The 16,114-nt window shown below is 49.5% G+C and overlaps 1 protein-coding gene across 1 annotated transcript in view; it reads right to left on the bottom strand.

The window, feature by feature from the left end:
* Positions 1-589: 589 nt before the first annotated feature.
* LOC137431314 (neogenin) overlaps positions 590-16,114 on the bottom strand; it is a 343,015-nt gene continuing 327,490 nt past the window's right edge. The window contains exons 28-29 of the mRNA XM_078782693.1: positions 2,503-2,630; positions 590-1,519 (exon numbers count right to left, since the gene is read on the bottom strand). Of these exons, the coding sequence (XP_078638819.1) occupies positions 1,424-1,519; positions 2,503-2,630 (224 nt within the window). The 3' untranslated portion in view covers positions 590-1,423. The remainder of the gene's footprint in view (positions 1,520-2,502; positions 2,631-16,114) is intronic.

Genomic DNA, 16,114 nt, shown 5'->3' with positions numbered 1-16,114 from the left:
GTGTGTGTCTGCGTGTGTGTGTGTGTGTGTGTGTGTCTGCATGTGTGTGTGTCTGCATGTGTGTGAATCTGCGTTTGTCTGTGTGTGCATGTGTCTATTTGTGTCTGTGCATGTGTGTATTTGGGTGTGTCTGTGTCTGCGTGTGTGTGTCTGTGTGTGCCTGCATGTGTGTGTCTGCATGTGTGTGTGTGTTTGAGTCTGCATTTGTGTTTCTGTGTGCGTGTGTGTGTGTGTCTGTGTGTGTCTGCATTTGAGTGTCTGCATATGTGTGTCTGTGTGCGTGTGTGTATTTGGGTGTGTCTGTGTGTGTGTCTGCGTGTGTGTGTGTGCATGTGTGTGTGTCTGTGCCTGCATGTGTGTGTGTGTCTGTGTGTGTGCCTGTGTGTGTGTGTGTATCTGTGTGTTTGTGTGTGTATCTGTGTGTGTGTATCTGTGTTTGTGTGTGTGTCTGTGTGTGTGTCTGTGTGTGTGTGTGTTTGTGTGTTCTATTATGCTATTATGCTATTATGCTATTATGTTCTATTTGTGTGTTCTATTATGTCTGTGCCAGCTCTATTATGAGCCTTAGCCGTGTATAACAAAAGAGAACTTAAAAGAAAATGGAATTTTTATTCAGAGGAAAACTGACTCGTACTAAGCGTGTTTCAAATGATAATGATGGATTAATTTGGAACATTTGTTGCCAGAAAACGGCACCAAAAGGTCTCAAACAAATAACGGAATTGTGGTATAAACAGTTCAGCTAAAAAAATTATACATGAGCTTGAAAAGTGAATGCATTAAAATATCGGTCAACTTGCACATGTACCATTTAATCACTAAAATGTTTACAATGTACTCTGACCTTTTTCTCAGTATAAGTTAAAAATGGAAAACTTGTGGCAAAGGTGTCAAATCGGTAAGAAAAGAAAAGGATTTAAACACTTTTTTGCATTTCACAAAGCAAAGCATTTCACAAAGCCATGGCCTACCCCGCACGACAACAGCACACAGTTGGTATTTACAAAATGAAAATGACACCGGCTATCTACATGAAAGCTTAAAAATAAAAGAGAAGTAATACAAGCACAACAAAATACTCTTTTTTTTTTTATAAAAAAGCTCTCCCTTGTACAAAGTAGTACATAAAAGGTCTCTCAAAAGTATTCGGTCTCATGAAGGAAGCCGAACTCCTTTCTACTCGAGATGTCGCTCCGGTTAGGTAGAATCCGCAACATGGCAGAAAGAAGCTTGTCCTTTCCCGTTGAAGAGTTGAAGGCTCTCCTGAGGCTTTCAGTGTCATTGGGAAGTCCTTTTGGAGTTAAAGAATGATGTTCCTGGTGAAAATGTTTGCACAATGGATGTATCCTTGCAGAATGTTACTACAGGGAAATGAGGAAGAACCTTCAGGAAAGGACAATGGCCAAGGAAAGCAAAATATGGATCAAATATTCCCCGCAGTGATGGCATTGAGATCTTTCATCAACCCTTCAAGGTTCGCCATTTCGACTCTGAGGTCATCGTCATCTTGAGTGAGGACCTGTGGTTTGGGGATGGAGGACCATGGAGAAGGTTTGGAGGTGGGAGTGCAGGGAAGATGGGGATCAGGAAATGGGAGAAGGGAATTTGGGATTGGGAAGCAATGAGCAGGGGAATATCAGGCAATTCTTCCCAAGGCCAGCTGGCCAAGAGGAGAGGGAGCCAAAAATAAGTAAAACGTTTAAAATGAAAGAAAAATGACACAAGAGAGAGAGAGAAGAGAAAAGAAGGGGAGATATATGAAGCAGGTGGGGATGCAGCAAAATAAATCAATAAAAAGGTGCAGGGAGGTTTAAAACATTGCAGCAAAGAAATTAAAAGGGAAACAAGGAGAGATGACATTAGAAGTGATCAGTTGATAACACCAAGGTTGAGAGTTCAAGTAGGGAACAAAGTCAAAACACTCACATTAAAAATGACCATATTTTAAAACAGAGGATCAAAATCACCATGACGTAAGAAATGCAAACAGTGATGCCATAGCAACAATAAAGCTTTAAAATTCTTCGAGTTTGAAGTGGTCTCAAACTTGTCATACTCACTGTCTCCCTCTAGTGAACAGTTTATTTCTGGATTTAATATCGTCATGCAGATCAAGTCTGCTTTTATCAATCATCAGCTGATGGAAGTCACAGGTGGACACTTTCTGCATTCTACTAAGAACGTATCAACGCAAAACAGGCTCTACGTTCAACTGAGGTTGAGGCTAAATGTGACCCTTGGCCCGTAGTGAAATGTGGTACATTCTGCTTCCTTGTTAGCACAAAACAGTTATGGCTGGAAGTTAGAATTGGTGTTGGGGCCACAAAATCCCTTTGTTTTTTTGAAAAAATCTGTATAGTATCAGAAAGTTTTTTTTTAAAGTTTGTAAATCCTCAGATTTGGCAGCAATGCTGGTGACTTAGGCCAAAACTGAAGTTTTCCAAAGTTGTGCCACATTGAACATGTGCAGATAATTCGAGTGAAGTATGATTTAAGAAGTACCTTGTCCAAATCCTCGTAAGCCTGACTCCCGTAGTGGGTATTCTCTGGCGCAGAAGGCATTGTTACAGGAAGAGGAGAGCGTGTGCGGCTCAGCGAGCCAAACTTGGCACCCTTGCCTGGGCTTAGGCCTAAACAAAAGGCATATAAAAGGAAAGTGAAGAAAAGTTGAAGTTACCTTGAATACTTCATACTTTGTTTCTACCAATTCTAGTGTCTACATAATTTAAGCCTTGCAAAAAAAAAAAACAGACATAAAGTACAAAGACAATTAATTAAATGTGAGACAAGCTGGGATGGGAATAGGGGGTGAATTGAATCGAAATAAATGAGACAGGAGAAGTAAGACATCAGATAGATAGTTGAGAGTTTCAACATTAGCTTTACACTTAGGAAGGAATCAATATTGCATTAGAAGCTGATGTTTCGGGCATCAACCCTTCGTCTGAGCAAACAAAGCAGTACGACACGAAACATCCGCTTGTCCTTACTTCCCACGGCGGTTACCTTACTTAGATAAATGTCCGATTGATTCCATCTATTGTTCAAGCAATCCGCCGACACAAACTGACACTTGCCTTCCCAATAAGAAAATTTTTCCAGCTATTATCCACAATATATGAGTGACTTATTGAGAGACCAGTTGAAGTACTCGTTTGGAATTGTTGTTGACAACTTCCTAGTGGCTGCTATTTGCAACATTGCTTATGCTTCTGCAAAAACTTCAACAAACCCAAAGTACTAGAATCCATGGTTAGATGTTTAAAAATATCGTCAGTTGGGTTCAGGGGCAACATCCGAGTGGCAGTCGAAAGGTACAGCATACAAAAGCTACGGGTTGTTACCTTTGTAGCGGTTACCGCTGGGTATACACAATCGCCTTGCACCTACCGAGGACTCGGCCAGAGAGCGATCACCATGCCGGGCTCGTCCAGGCCGCCCGGACAGGCCCAGACGCGCCTTTCCCGGGCATGCCCGGACTCGCCGTTCCCGGGCTCGCCCGAGCCGCCCGGGCACGTCTTTCCCGGGCATGCCCAGACTCGCCTTTCCAGGGCTCGCCCAGGACACCCGGGCATGCCCGCTCTCGCCTTTCCAGGGCTCGCCCAGGACGCCCGGGCATGTCCAGACTCGCCTTTCCAGGGCTCGCCCAGGACGCCCGGGCACGCCCGGTCTCGCCTTTCCCGGGCAAACGCTCCGGCATGATGTGTATATATATTGCTGCCCGATAAACGGGCTTTTCAGAGTACCCGAGTTTGATTCGTGCAATAAAGCAACTCGGATGAATTTCCGTCTTTTGTCACGTCAATCCTTTCGACTCCCGTCGGAGCACAGCTCCTTCATTGGTGACCCACGACATGGACACGGCAGTTGCCCTTAAACTGCCTACCTTCTGGGAGGCTCACGCGGCGGTTTGGTTCGCCCAGGCGGACTCCCAGTTTGCCCTGCGAGGCATCACCGCCGACGACACCCGCTTCCACCACGCATTCCACCCGCTTCCACCACCATGCTTCCCTCTCACCGGCGGAACGCGCACGACGCCTGCTCGACCTGCCCGAGCTCGGCGACACGCGCCCGTCCGAGCGAATGGACTACATGCTCTCGCTGCTCGGTGAGCACTCTCCAGATTTCCTTTTCTGAGAGCTGTTCCTCCGCCAGCTGCCTAGACAGGTACGCCTCGCCCTGGCAGGCACGCAGATTGCGGCTCCCCACGCCCTCGCCAGGGAAGCCGACAAGATCTCCTCGGCAGGCCAGCACATCGGGGCGGCTACCTGGAGCCCGCCGCCATCCGAGGCGACGCCTATGGCACCCGAGCGCCCTGTGCGGTTGGAGGCCGAACTGCCGGTGCAACTGGCGGCCGCCACGCCGCGCCGACCGCTTCCAACACGACGGCCGGGGCCTCCACCTGACCAGGCATGGTGTTATTACCACGCCAGGTTCGGACGGAAGGCTCGGACGTGCCAACCCCCGTGCACTTTCGGCAAGTCGGGAAATGACCGGGCCGGCGTTCATTACCAGCCATGAGCGCCGGCCACTCAGGCAACTTGCTTTTTATTAAGGACAAAGCGTCCGGGCGGCGTTTCCTTTGTGACACCGGCGCCCAACTGAGCGTCATACCCGCCTCCGAGCAGGACAAGCAGACCGCCGTTTGCGGCCCCTCCTTGGTCGCTGCCAACGGATCGGCCATACGCACCTTCGGCCTGCGCAACGTCACCCTCTGCTTCGGCAGCCAGCGCTTTAATTGGACCTTTGTGACCGCAAGCGTGCCCATGGCTTTGCTGGGCGCCGACTTCCCTCTGCGCGCACGGGCTGCTGGTCGACGTCAAACGGCGTCGCCTTGTCAACGCCGAGACCTTCAGCTCCCTGGCATGTACGATGAGCAGCTCCGCGCCGACCGAACTAGTATGCGCCCTCCCGGTGGCGAACGAGTTCGCTCGCCTGCTCGCGGAATTCCCGGCCCTCACGCGGCCGACGTTTTCGGCCATCGCAGTGAGGCATGGTATCGAGCACCACATACCAACTACGGGCCCGCCGGTCTACGCCAGAGCCCGCCGCCTCGACCCGGCCAAGCTCGCCGTGGCCAAAGCCGAGTTTGACGCGTTGGAGCGCCTCGGCATCGTGCGGCGCTCCGATAGCACGTGGGCCTCACCACTGCACATCGTGCCAAAGCCGAGAGGGGCGGATGGCGCATATGTGGTGACTACCGCCGCCTCAACGACGCTACCACCCCCGACAGGTATCCGATCCCGCACATCCAAGACTTTTCCGCCCGTTTGGCGGGACGGGTCATTTTTTCAAAAATTGACCTGATACGGGGATACCACCAGGTACCTGTCAGGCCGGCCGACGTCCCAAAAACGACCGTCATCACGCCGTTCGGCCTGTTCGAATTTTTGAGGATGCCGTTTGGCCTCAAGAACGCGGCACAGGCGTTCCAACGCTTGATGGACGGCGTACTGCGTGACCTACCCTTCCTCTTCGTCTACCTGGATGACATCCTCGTCGCTAACACGTCCTGGGCCGAGCACCTCCTCCACCTCCGTACGCTGTTCGGACACCTCAGCGAGCACGGCTTAATCGTCAACCCGGCCAAATGCCACTTCGGCACGACGGCCGTTGACTTTTTGGGCCACCGCATCACCAAGAACGGGGCCGTACCGCTGCCGACCAAGGTCGAGGCCATCACCAAGTTCCCGCGTCCCCGCTCCATCAAGGCCCTGCAAGAGTTCCTCGGCATGGTGAATTTTTATCACCGTTTCGTGCCCCGGGCTGCTCAGCTCATGCGGCCCCTTTATGAAGCCCTCCGGGGCAAGCCGGCCAAGCATGACATCGTCTGGTCCGCGGCCATGGACGCGGCATTCACGAGCGCGAAGCGGGCCCTCGCCGACGCAACGCTGCTGGCTCACCCGGTGCTCGACGCTCCCATCGCCCTCACTACGGATGCCTCCGACTACGCGGTGGGCGCCGTACATGAACAGTGGGCGAACGGGGTTTGGCAGCCACTCGCCTTTTTTAGCCGGCAGCTCCGGCCGAACGAGTTAAAATACAGAACGTTTGACCGCGAGCTCCTCGGTCTTTACCTGGCCGTTCGTCATTTCTGGCACCTCCTGGAGGGCCGCCCGTTCACGGCTTTCGTCGACCACAAACCGTTGGTTTACGCAATGGCCAAAGTCACGGAGCCATGGTCGGCCCGCCAGCAGCGCCACCTCTCCGCCGTGTCGGAATTTACAACGGACATCCGGCACGTCGCCGGCAAAGACAACGCCGTGGCCGACTGTCTTTCTCGGGCCAGCGCGAACGCGGTCCACCTCGGCATGGACTTCGCGCTCATGGCGGCCGACCAGACCACCGACACCACGGTGCAAGCCCTCCGGGCGGCGGACATGGGCCTCCGCCTGGCCGACGTCCCCTTCGCGGACACTGTCCTGCTCTGCGACATCTCCCAAGGCCAGCCTCGCCCCATTGTGCCCATTACCTGGCAGCGCCGCATTTTCGCCTCCATCCACGGCCTTTCCCACCCGGGCCGGAAAGCTTCCGAAAAGCTGGTGTCGGCGCGTTTTGTCTGGCACGGCCTTCGACGGGACGTCCGCGATTGGGCCAACGCCTGCACGGCCTGCCACCGGGCCAAGGTCCACCGCCACACCCAGGCCCCGCTGGCACCTTTCACTGTGCCCGAACGGCGTTTCGACCACGTCAACGTGGACATGGTGGGCCCCCTTCCCCCATCGCGGGGTTTCACACACCTGCTCACCATGGTGTACAGGACCACCAGGTGGCCAAAGGCCGTTCCCCTCATTTCCACCACCACCGCCGACGTGGCACAGGCTTTCATCGCCACCTGGGTCACCGGTTTCGGTGCACCGGCGGACATCTCTTCGGACCGCGGTCCGCAGTTCACCTCCGAGCTGTGGGGCGCGGTCGCCCGCAACCTGGGAGTCCGGCTCCACCGTACCACGGCCTACCACCCCCAAGCGAATGGGTTGTGCGAGCGTTTTCACCGCTCCATGAAGGCCGCGCTCATGGCCGGCCTTCAGGACGACGGTTGGGCCGACCGGCTGCCGTGGGTCCTTTTGAGCCTCCGCACGGCCCCCAAGGAGGACCTCCAGGCGTCCACCGCCGAGCTCGTCTACGGCCAGCTGCTCCGCGTCCCGGGCGAGTTCGTGCCCAACGCTACCAGCCCCTGGTCCGCAGCTCGCCAGCGCTTGGACCTCCAGGAGGCCGCCCGACGGTTTGCCCCCATGCCAACGTCCCACCACGTTGGCCCCCAGTCCTACGTCCCCCCCAGCGCTTCGCACAGCGGAGTACGTTTTTGTGCGTCATGACGCACACCGGGGGCCACTCCGGCCGCCGTACGACGGGCCCTTCCGGGTCCTGCGACGGGACGACAAGTCGTTCGTCATCGACATCGGCGGCAGGTCGGACCGGATTTCGGTGGACCGCCTCAAGCCGGCGCACGTGGACGTCGACCAACCATCACGGTTGGCCCTTCCTCCAAGGCGAGGCCGCCCCCCATCCACAGTTCCCCCCGCTCGACCACCCACCACCACGCTGGACCCCCCCCCCCCCACGACCCTCCAGGGGTCGCTTCGGCCGGGTCATCAGGACCCCCCTTAAATTGACCCTGCCGGTGCAAGTCGATTCTGGGGGGGCGTGTGTAGCGGTTACCGCTGGGTATACACAATCGCCTTGCACCTACCGAGGACGCGGCCAGGGAGCGATCACCATGCCGGGCTCGTCCAGGCCGCCCGGACAGGCCCAGACGCGCCTCTCCCGGGCATGCCCGGACTAGCCGTTCCCGGGCTCGCCCGAGCCGCCCGGGCACGCCCGGTCTCGTCTTTCCCGGGCATGCCCAGACTCGCCTTTCCAGGGCTCGCCCAGGACACCCGGGCATGCCCGCTCTCGCCTTTCCAGGGCTCGCCCAGGACGCCCGGGCATGTCCAGACTCGCCTTTCCAGGGCTCGCCCAGGACGCCCGGTCTCGCCTTTCCCGGGCAAACGCTCCGGCATGATGTGTATATATATTGCTGCCCGATAAACTGGCTTTTCAGAGTACCTGAGCTTGATTCGTGCAATAAAGCAACTCGGACGAATTTCCGTCTTTTGTCGCGTCAATCCTTTCGACTCGCGTCGGAGCATATAGCCTAGTCAAAAAATCTGAAAATGTGCCTTTATAGAATGATTGAGGCATTTTTGAGTAAAAGCAAACAAACCACTTTTTCTGGGGTAGTTTTTCATGCTGAATATGAATCTGTTGTTTGCCAAGCCCAAAAATGCGTAATTAGGTCACTAATCAAGGTCAAAGTCAATGAGTGCAAAATTCAATTTTTTTGAAAAAATGCTTTATTTTACATCCCCTATCTGTACATTTCAATTATTTTACAATATTTTGTCTAGTAAGGTTGCTAAAGCTTTTCAAAATCTTATTTTTAAAGGAAAACGTGAGGACACATCTATGCTCATTTGCCTTTATCTCTGTAAGGGGCAACAATTAGTTTTTGCGTAATTTGCTTGCAGTTTAACCTCTAAATGCACAATGGGGCAGAGTTTTTATGCTCCTATTGATGGTCTAGAGATAGATTTTATAAAGACAGAATCTAAATGTCACCGGTAAACAACATAGGTCAAAGGTCAATGAGTGCGAAAGTCTTGCAATGACGTAACAGTTACTTGCACTTGAAACCATCCCTTTCACTCAACAGTGAAAGTGGCTTCATCTTTCTGACCCCAATGCATTTGCCATGTTTGTCAAATCATTTCCATTCAGACAGAGCAGGGTGTTCTTCAATAGACCCTTAATGATGAAGAATGAATCTAATAGCCTAGCATAAGCCATCTAGTTCGTACCCTAGGCATCAGGCATTAAACATTTCAGGAGTACAGGTAAGGGTCTTTTTAAGATTGTTAAAAAATGAAATATAAAATCAAATGAAAGTAAAGGAATGCATTCTTCTTTGGTGAGATACATGTACATACAAATGTGTAATGTATGCTTGACATCTCACATCATAGGCAGGCCTACATACATGTACATTTACCTAACAGTAGCAAAAAGACAGGCAGGGCATGGGCATTGACGATGAGTGCCTAATGCATCTACCACTAATGAATTAGTGATATCGGTTAGATGTTTTGTCTTGAAGAAGCTTTACTTTGTGTCTTTGAGAATAAGATTAAAACCCGGGCCAACACTGCCTGCGCTTATTCGATCACTTAAGGGCTGTTGCAGTATATCATACAACGTTGTAGTTTTCATGGTCAGAACATGCGTGCCTGGTGCTTAGTTTGGTTTCTGTTTCTCCCCTCAGGCCAACCATGGAACCTATTGCCAGCCTCAAGCGACAGCGTGAGGATGTGTCGTTTGAACTTTGTATCATTTGTCAGGGAACTAGCCAGGTCAAAGATACGATTTTCAACCAGACAAACCAGGGTATTGCTGCCATCAGAGAGGCGACCGAGCTCCGATGCAAACTGAGACACTATGAATTTCGATCAGCCGTGGACAGGCTTTCGACTCTCTTTGCAGAGCCTCCAGAAAGTCTCCCCAAACTTAAATGGCATAAGCTATGTTACTCTGCATACACACACAAGGGGAAAATAAATGCTAAGCTAGCCAAGGAACAATCGAAAAACGAAAAAGATCCTGAAAGAAAGAGTGTTTCGGCTGAAGCATGTCCGTTTTTACGCAGTAGTACTACTAAGATGAACTGGACATTGTGTATGTTCTGCCAGAACTTTGACAAGAAGCAGAAGACAAGTCGTGTCACAACCTTCAAAATGAGTAATGAAATTACGGAAAAAGCTAAATTTGTATATAACATCTTAGTCCGTACTGCAAATGAGAATGATTTAATCTCAGCTGAGGCATGTTACCATGTTAACTGTCTTAGTAAATTCTTTAGGGATGTCAAAAGGGCGGAAACTGAAAGCAAATCAGCAGACATGGCGATATCATGGTTGTGTCAAGAGCTGCGTCACTCTGCTGAGAAAGGGCACGTATTTGAACTATCTGCAGTGTTCGAGAGGTACAAAGAGTTAGCCAGTGAGTGCGACGGCACAATTCCTACATCGTATCTTAGTAGACTGGGGACTTTTAAAGAAACTTTGTCGAATTGCATTGGGGACATTTATGAATTTCTTGTGTTAAGAAATTTGGCGCCTTCAGAGAAACAAACTTTGCTTCTTCCACGACATTTCAGTCACATACCTCTTTCAGAAATGGTGTGCGGTCAGAACAGTGCAGACTATATTCCCATATTTAGACAACAGGATGATCATTTTCTGTCTTTAGTGCACGTTGCTCTGCAACTCCGCAGTGATATCATGTCACATCCTGCATTCGAAGGTTGCGATGTAAGCGAAAAAGCAGAGTTGGCAAGTGTACCACCATCTGTACTCATGTTTGTGAATATCTTGCTTGGAGGCCAAAGTAGTGTCGATGCTGAGTTTGACGAAAGTGAGATGTCTGAAACTGGTTGGGTGAAGAAGACAAGGGTCCTTAGCATTGGACAAGACATGGTCTATGGTGTATGTGGAGACAAGAAGGCACCGCCTAAACACGTTGGAATGGGTATGACGCTGCACCAGTCAACTCGATCAAAGAAATTAGTTGAGCTATTCCATAATGCTGGGCACATAATCAGCTATAACCGGGTTCTTAGGTATGACACTGCCATGGCTGAAAACACTCTGAAAGCGCTTGATCAAGAAACTGGGGCAGTTGTTACCAGCAACCTGGTTTCGGGACGATTTGTGCATTTTTCTGGCGACAATATTGACATCAATGACTCTACCCTAGATGGCAAAAATACATTTCACGCTACTCAGTTAGCTGCCTGGCAGAGGGGGCCATCTGCTGAAAGCGGTCTTGGAGACATCAAACCATCCAATACGTCAACGTTGGATATACCAACAGCAGTTGAAAAGATCCAACAACAGCAGTTTCCGACACCATCAAAGAAGGTCACAGAAGATGCTGAAAAGTTTATTTGCCATATCTACAAGGAACCATCTGAGAACTGTAATCAAGCCCGCATTAAACTGTTCAACAAATGCCATGCAACGGAGACCCTACCTCCATCTAGTGATGCAGCAAAGTTCCACATAGAGCGTGCAAACTACCAAAGTTTCATTTGGAGAGAGGCCAGTAATCCAATGACAGATCTGCCACCGCCGACTGATTGTGGATGGAAACTCGTTGATGACAAGTTGTCACCGGTTCTTACAACTTTACCGTCAATTCCAAAGGGATGCCGAGAACTTACTCAGTGTGGTTGCAAGAAAGGTTGCAGTTCTGATAGTTGCTCTTGTCGGAAGTGGGGGAAACAGTTCTGCACTGAGGCCTGCAAGTGCAATGCCAGTGAAACACCATGTCGAAACAGGCCAAAGTAGGGGGGGGGGGGGGTCAGAGCTTACACAGTTAAGCTAATTGGCATTCCCCTGGATGGCTCCTCCTTCCAGCCAATCAGTCTGACAGACTGCAATTGATTCAGGATTAATTAAGAATACATGTGATAATGATCAACTGCCTGCACTCCAAACATGTTTGCCATGAAGTGCATTTTGCACCTTGTGCCATGTAAGTGCACTTTGCGCCTTGTGACCGTTAGCCTTAATTAAGTGGCTAATTAGTCAAATATTGACATTTAGTGTAGAAAACAATCTTGCTATTATATAGGACTCAGGTAAACCACTTCACTGATGGTATTTAAGGCAACAATTCAAGTGAATTAAAACAGTATGTCAAAAAACGAAAAGATGCTTCATTACGGATATATTCACAAAAATCTGATTTTTTCCCTTCACAATTCCCTTTACTTTCATAATTGTGAAAAGCTGTAGTAACCTTACCAGACAAAATACTGTAAAATAATTGAAATGTACAGATAGGTGATGTAAAATAAAACATTTTTTCAAAAATTTTGAATTTTGCACTCATTGACCTTTGACCTTGCTTAGTGACCTAATTACGCATTTTTGGGCTTGGCAAACAACAGATTCGTATTCAGCACGAAAAACTACCCCAGAAAAAGTGGTTTGCTTGCTTTTACTCAAAAATGCCTCATGAATTCACGTTTCCCAGAAATTTGACTAGACTAATAGCTCCTTCACCTTTCCATTTTATGAAAAATTCGTTTTCCTACAAATGTCATCAATACATGACATAGACATAATGTTTTGTGAACTTAAAATATTTTCGTGTTGTATTATAATGTTTTGACTTATTGGCATTGATGCAAGATCAGACATCTGCGATCTGCGATCAACAGGATCCACACTCTCCATGCAAGGACATCACACCACCCCCACAAATGGGATTTCAAAGACAGTCAAGCATGTGACTGTGGTCACCCAGATCAAACTATTCATCACATTGTGAGTGAGTGTCACCTACGGAAACTTGATGAAATATTTAGGGCAATCCACATAACAGAGTTCTGTGACTTGGCTGTCCAACTTACTTATATCTGTGAGCTGCAATTTTTCATACACAAGATCAGATGAGCACAGATCCTGCTCAGGAAAGTTTAGAGTCTTTGGGTTTGAACACATTTGCTTCATGCCATGACATGTATGGATTTGGCAATATAAATAAAAAGATAAAAATATGGGTTTTTACCAAACCAGAAACTCTGTTTTGCTTTTTTTCCTCCAATACCCATGTATCTGTGACTATTTGATTCCTCCTTTCCTCAGTTGCCTATAAAAAGCAACTGTTCAAGTCTCAATGTACAGAGATTTATTGCATGGGGGAGAGGGAGCTGGGGATGGCGGAGAGGGGGTGGATACGTATGACTGCTCTACTTTAAAAGATCACCATCAGCGTTCCTGCCTGGCACGGAATATATATTACCCGGCTGTGGCATGCCAAGCATGATAATGAGAAAGGATGTTGCTCGGTTCAAACTTCAGCACAACAAGGAAAGCCTAGTTAACAAAACAATGCATTGAATTAAGGAATGTTGCTTGATTTTAATCAAAGAAAGACCCACACATTTAATACAGTGAGTGATCACCTATCTGTGAAGCACAACACAGAAAAGTGGCCGGAGTGACCGTCCATAAAACAATGGAATGACTCGAGGATCTGGAAGTCGTTCATGTACCATTAAATAAAGACTAGCTAGCTTTACTCATCCTCCGTCAATAATCGCCTTCACATGCGTATCAGCAATGGAGACAGGAAACAATGAGAATAGCACTCTGTAGAGTGCATACCTCTGCCAGGCTGAACATTTTACATTTTGTAGACCACTGATAGGCTAGATCTGCATCCAGGTGGCCGTGACCAGAGAGAACAATGGGCCGCCGTGGGGTACACTAAACTCAGATGAGGAGAGACAATCCCCAGGGCGAAACTCCAAAGAAGAGAAGAGAACAGCATGTGTTGGTCCGGACTCCAACAGGATGCCGCGTCCTCCCAAACGGACAAGTTCAACCACAGTTTATTAGTCTCGTCCGAAGGGGATGGTTTTGGGGATAAAATGGTCCGATGGGGATAAAAATAGTTTTCTCTGCAACCTCTTTTCTGATCAATGTGAAACTTTAAACATAGGAGGGACTCCCCATGGAGAATATTGTGTTGTTAACTATGACATCACAGGTCACATGGTATGGCAGTTATATTGGATTTTTTTTTTTTTTTTGTATACAAGATCGAGGCTCGTGAAAGAGCGAACATTAATCACACAGAAAGACAAACCGACACATAAAACATATAACATCGGGAGCGGTAGACAAGATGGGGAGAGAGGGGGAAGGACACAAACACAACATTTGAGAGCAGGGACGGAGAGACATGGAGACATCGAGAGATCTGAGAGAGGGCGAGGGCTTTGGGGGGGGGGGGCATGGGAAGGGGGCGATGGGAGAGGTATAAAACATATGGACACTGCCAGGACTTCCAGGAAAGAAGTTGGAATTTCAAACAAGGTGGATCTGGGGTGAATTAGCGGGGGTAGAAAAGATCAAGGTTTTGGATGGGGGAAGATAAGAGATGGTGGTGAACAGCTGTTTTAAAGACCTGGAGGGAGGAGTGGGATTGAAGGGAGTGAGGGAGTTTGTTCCAGAGGCGGGAGAAAAGAGGAATGAAAGAGTGAAGGTGAGCAGAGAGCCGAGATTTCGGCAGTTTAACCATCAGAGGGTTGCTGGCAGATCTTGTGCGACCTGTAGGAATATTTGGGGGACAGAGCACAGAGAGAGCTGGGGGTGCAAGGCCGGAGAGGAGTCGGTAGAAGACAGAAAGACCACCTACCTGCCTGCGGTGAGTGAGTGAAAGGCCCTCAGAGATAGCTTCATCGCGGGAGATTCCAATAATTCTGAAAGCTTTGCATGAAAGTATCCATGGAAATCTCCATGCATGGCTTGCGGACTTCCTCTCTGGTCGTAGTCAACGTGTGGCCCTGAATGGATTTCTCTCATCTCCCCTTCCTGTTCAGGCTGGAGTTCCCCAAGGAAGTGTGCTGGGCCCTGTGCTTTTTCTGGTCTTTATCAATGATCTCTCTGACTCTCTGGAAAATCCTCTCTATCTCTTTGCTGATGACTCCACTCTCTGCCGCTCCATTCCTCTTCCCTCAGATCGGCAGTCTGCAGCCTCCTCACTCTCTGAAGACCTGGACAAAATCACAGACTGGTCAAACAAGTGGAACATGTCTTTCAATCCTGCCAAATCTCACTCTCTTACTATGTCTCTCCGAAAAGATCGACTGGACAACCCTCCCATCTACTTTCTCAACAATCCTCTCCAAGAAGTTCTGTCACTCAAGCTTTTGGGTCTCACTATCTGCCATGATCTTTCTTGGGAAAACCACATTTCCAAGCTGGCCTCCAAAGCCAGTCGCCGACTGGGCATCCTCCGTCGTGCGAAGTCCTTCCTCGGCACACCTGAGCTCCTCACCACATACAAGGCTTTCATCCGCAGCTCCTATGGAATACTGTTCTCCCCTATGGGCTGGTGCTCCTGCCTCACACCTGGCTCGGCTTCACGCTGTTGAATCCAAAGCTTTCAAAATCATTGGAATCTCCCGCGATGAAGCTATCTCTGAGGGCCTTTCACTCACTCACCGCAGGCAGGTAGGTGGTCTTTCTGTCTTCTACCGACTCCTCTCCGGCCTTGCTCCCCCAGCTCTCTCTGTGCTCTGTCCCCCAAATATTCCTACAGGTCGCACAAGATCTGCCAGCAACCCTCTGATGGTTAAACTGCCGAAATCTCGGCTCTCTGCTCACCTTCACTCTTTCATTCCTCTTTTCTCCCGCCTGTGGAACAAACTCCCACACTCCCTTCAATCCCTCTCCTCCCTCCAGGTCTTTAAAACAGCTGTTCACCACCATCTCTTATCTTCCCCCATCCATAACCTTGATCTTTTCTACCCCCACTAATTCACCCCAGATCCACCTTGTTTGAAATTCCAACTTATTTCCTGGAAATCCTGGCAGTGTCCATATGTCCTCTCCCACCCCCCCCCCCCCCTTCAAAACATGCCTCCCCCCCTTCACATGCCTCCCCCCCAAAGCCCTCTCCCTCCCACAGATCTCTCGATGTCTCCATGTCTCTCGGTCCCTGCTCTCAAATGTTGTGTTTGTGTCCTTCCCCCTCTCTCCCCATCTTGTCTACCGCTCCCGATGTTATTTGTTTTATGTGTCTGTTTGTCTTTCTGTGTGATTAATGTTCGCTCTTTCACGAGCCTCGATCTTGTATTAAAAAAAAAAAAAAAAAAAAAAAAAAAAAAAAGCTTTGGTTTCAACAGCGTGAAGTCGAGCTAGGTGTGAGGCAGGAGCACCGGCCCATAGGGGAGAACAGTATTCCATTGAGCTGCGGATGAAAGCCTTGTATGTGGTGAGGAGCTCAGGTGTGCCGAGGAAGGACTTCGCACGACGGAGGATGCCCAGTCGGCGATGGCTTTGGAGGCCAGCTTGGAAATGTGGTTTTCCCAAGAAAGATCATGGCAGATAGTGAGACCCAAAATCTTGAGCGACAGAACTTCTTGGAGAGGATTGTTGAGAAAGTAGATGGGAGGGTTGTCCAGTCGATCTTTTCGGAGAGACATAGTAAGAGTGTGAGATTTGTCAGGATTGAAAGACATGTTCCACTTGTTTGACCAGTCTGTGATTTTGTCCAGGTC

Source organism: Myxine glutinosa, chromosome 7, assembly GCF_964187855.1.
Source record: "Myxine glutinosa chromosome 7, kmMyxGlut1.1, whole genome shotgun sequence".
NCBI classification, from domain to species: domain Eukaryota; kingdom Metazoa; phylum Chordata; class Myxini; order Myxiniformes; family Myxinidae; genus Myxine; species Myxine glutinosa.
Note: the sequence above shows the minus strand (reverse complement) of the source record. Positions and strands in the feature narration are given on the sequence as shown.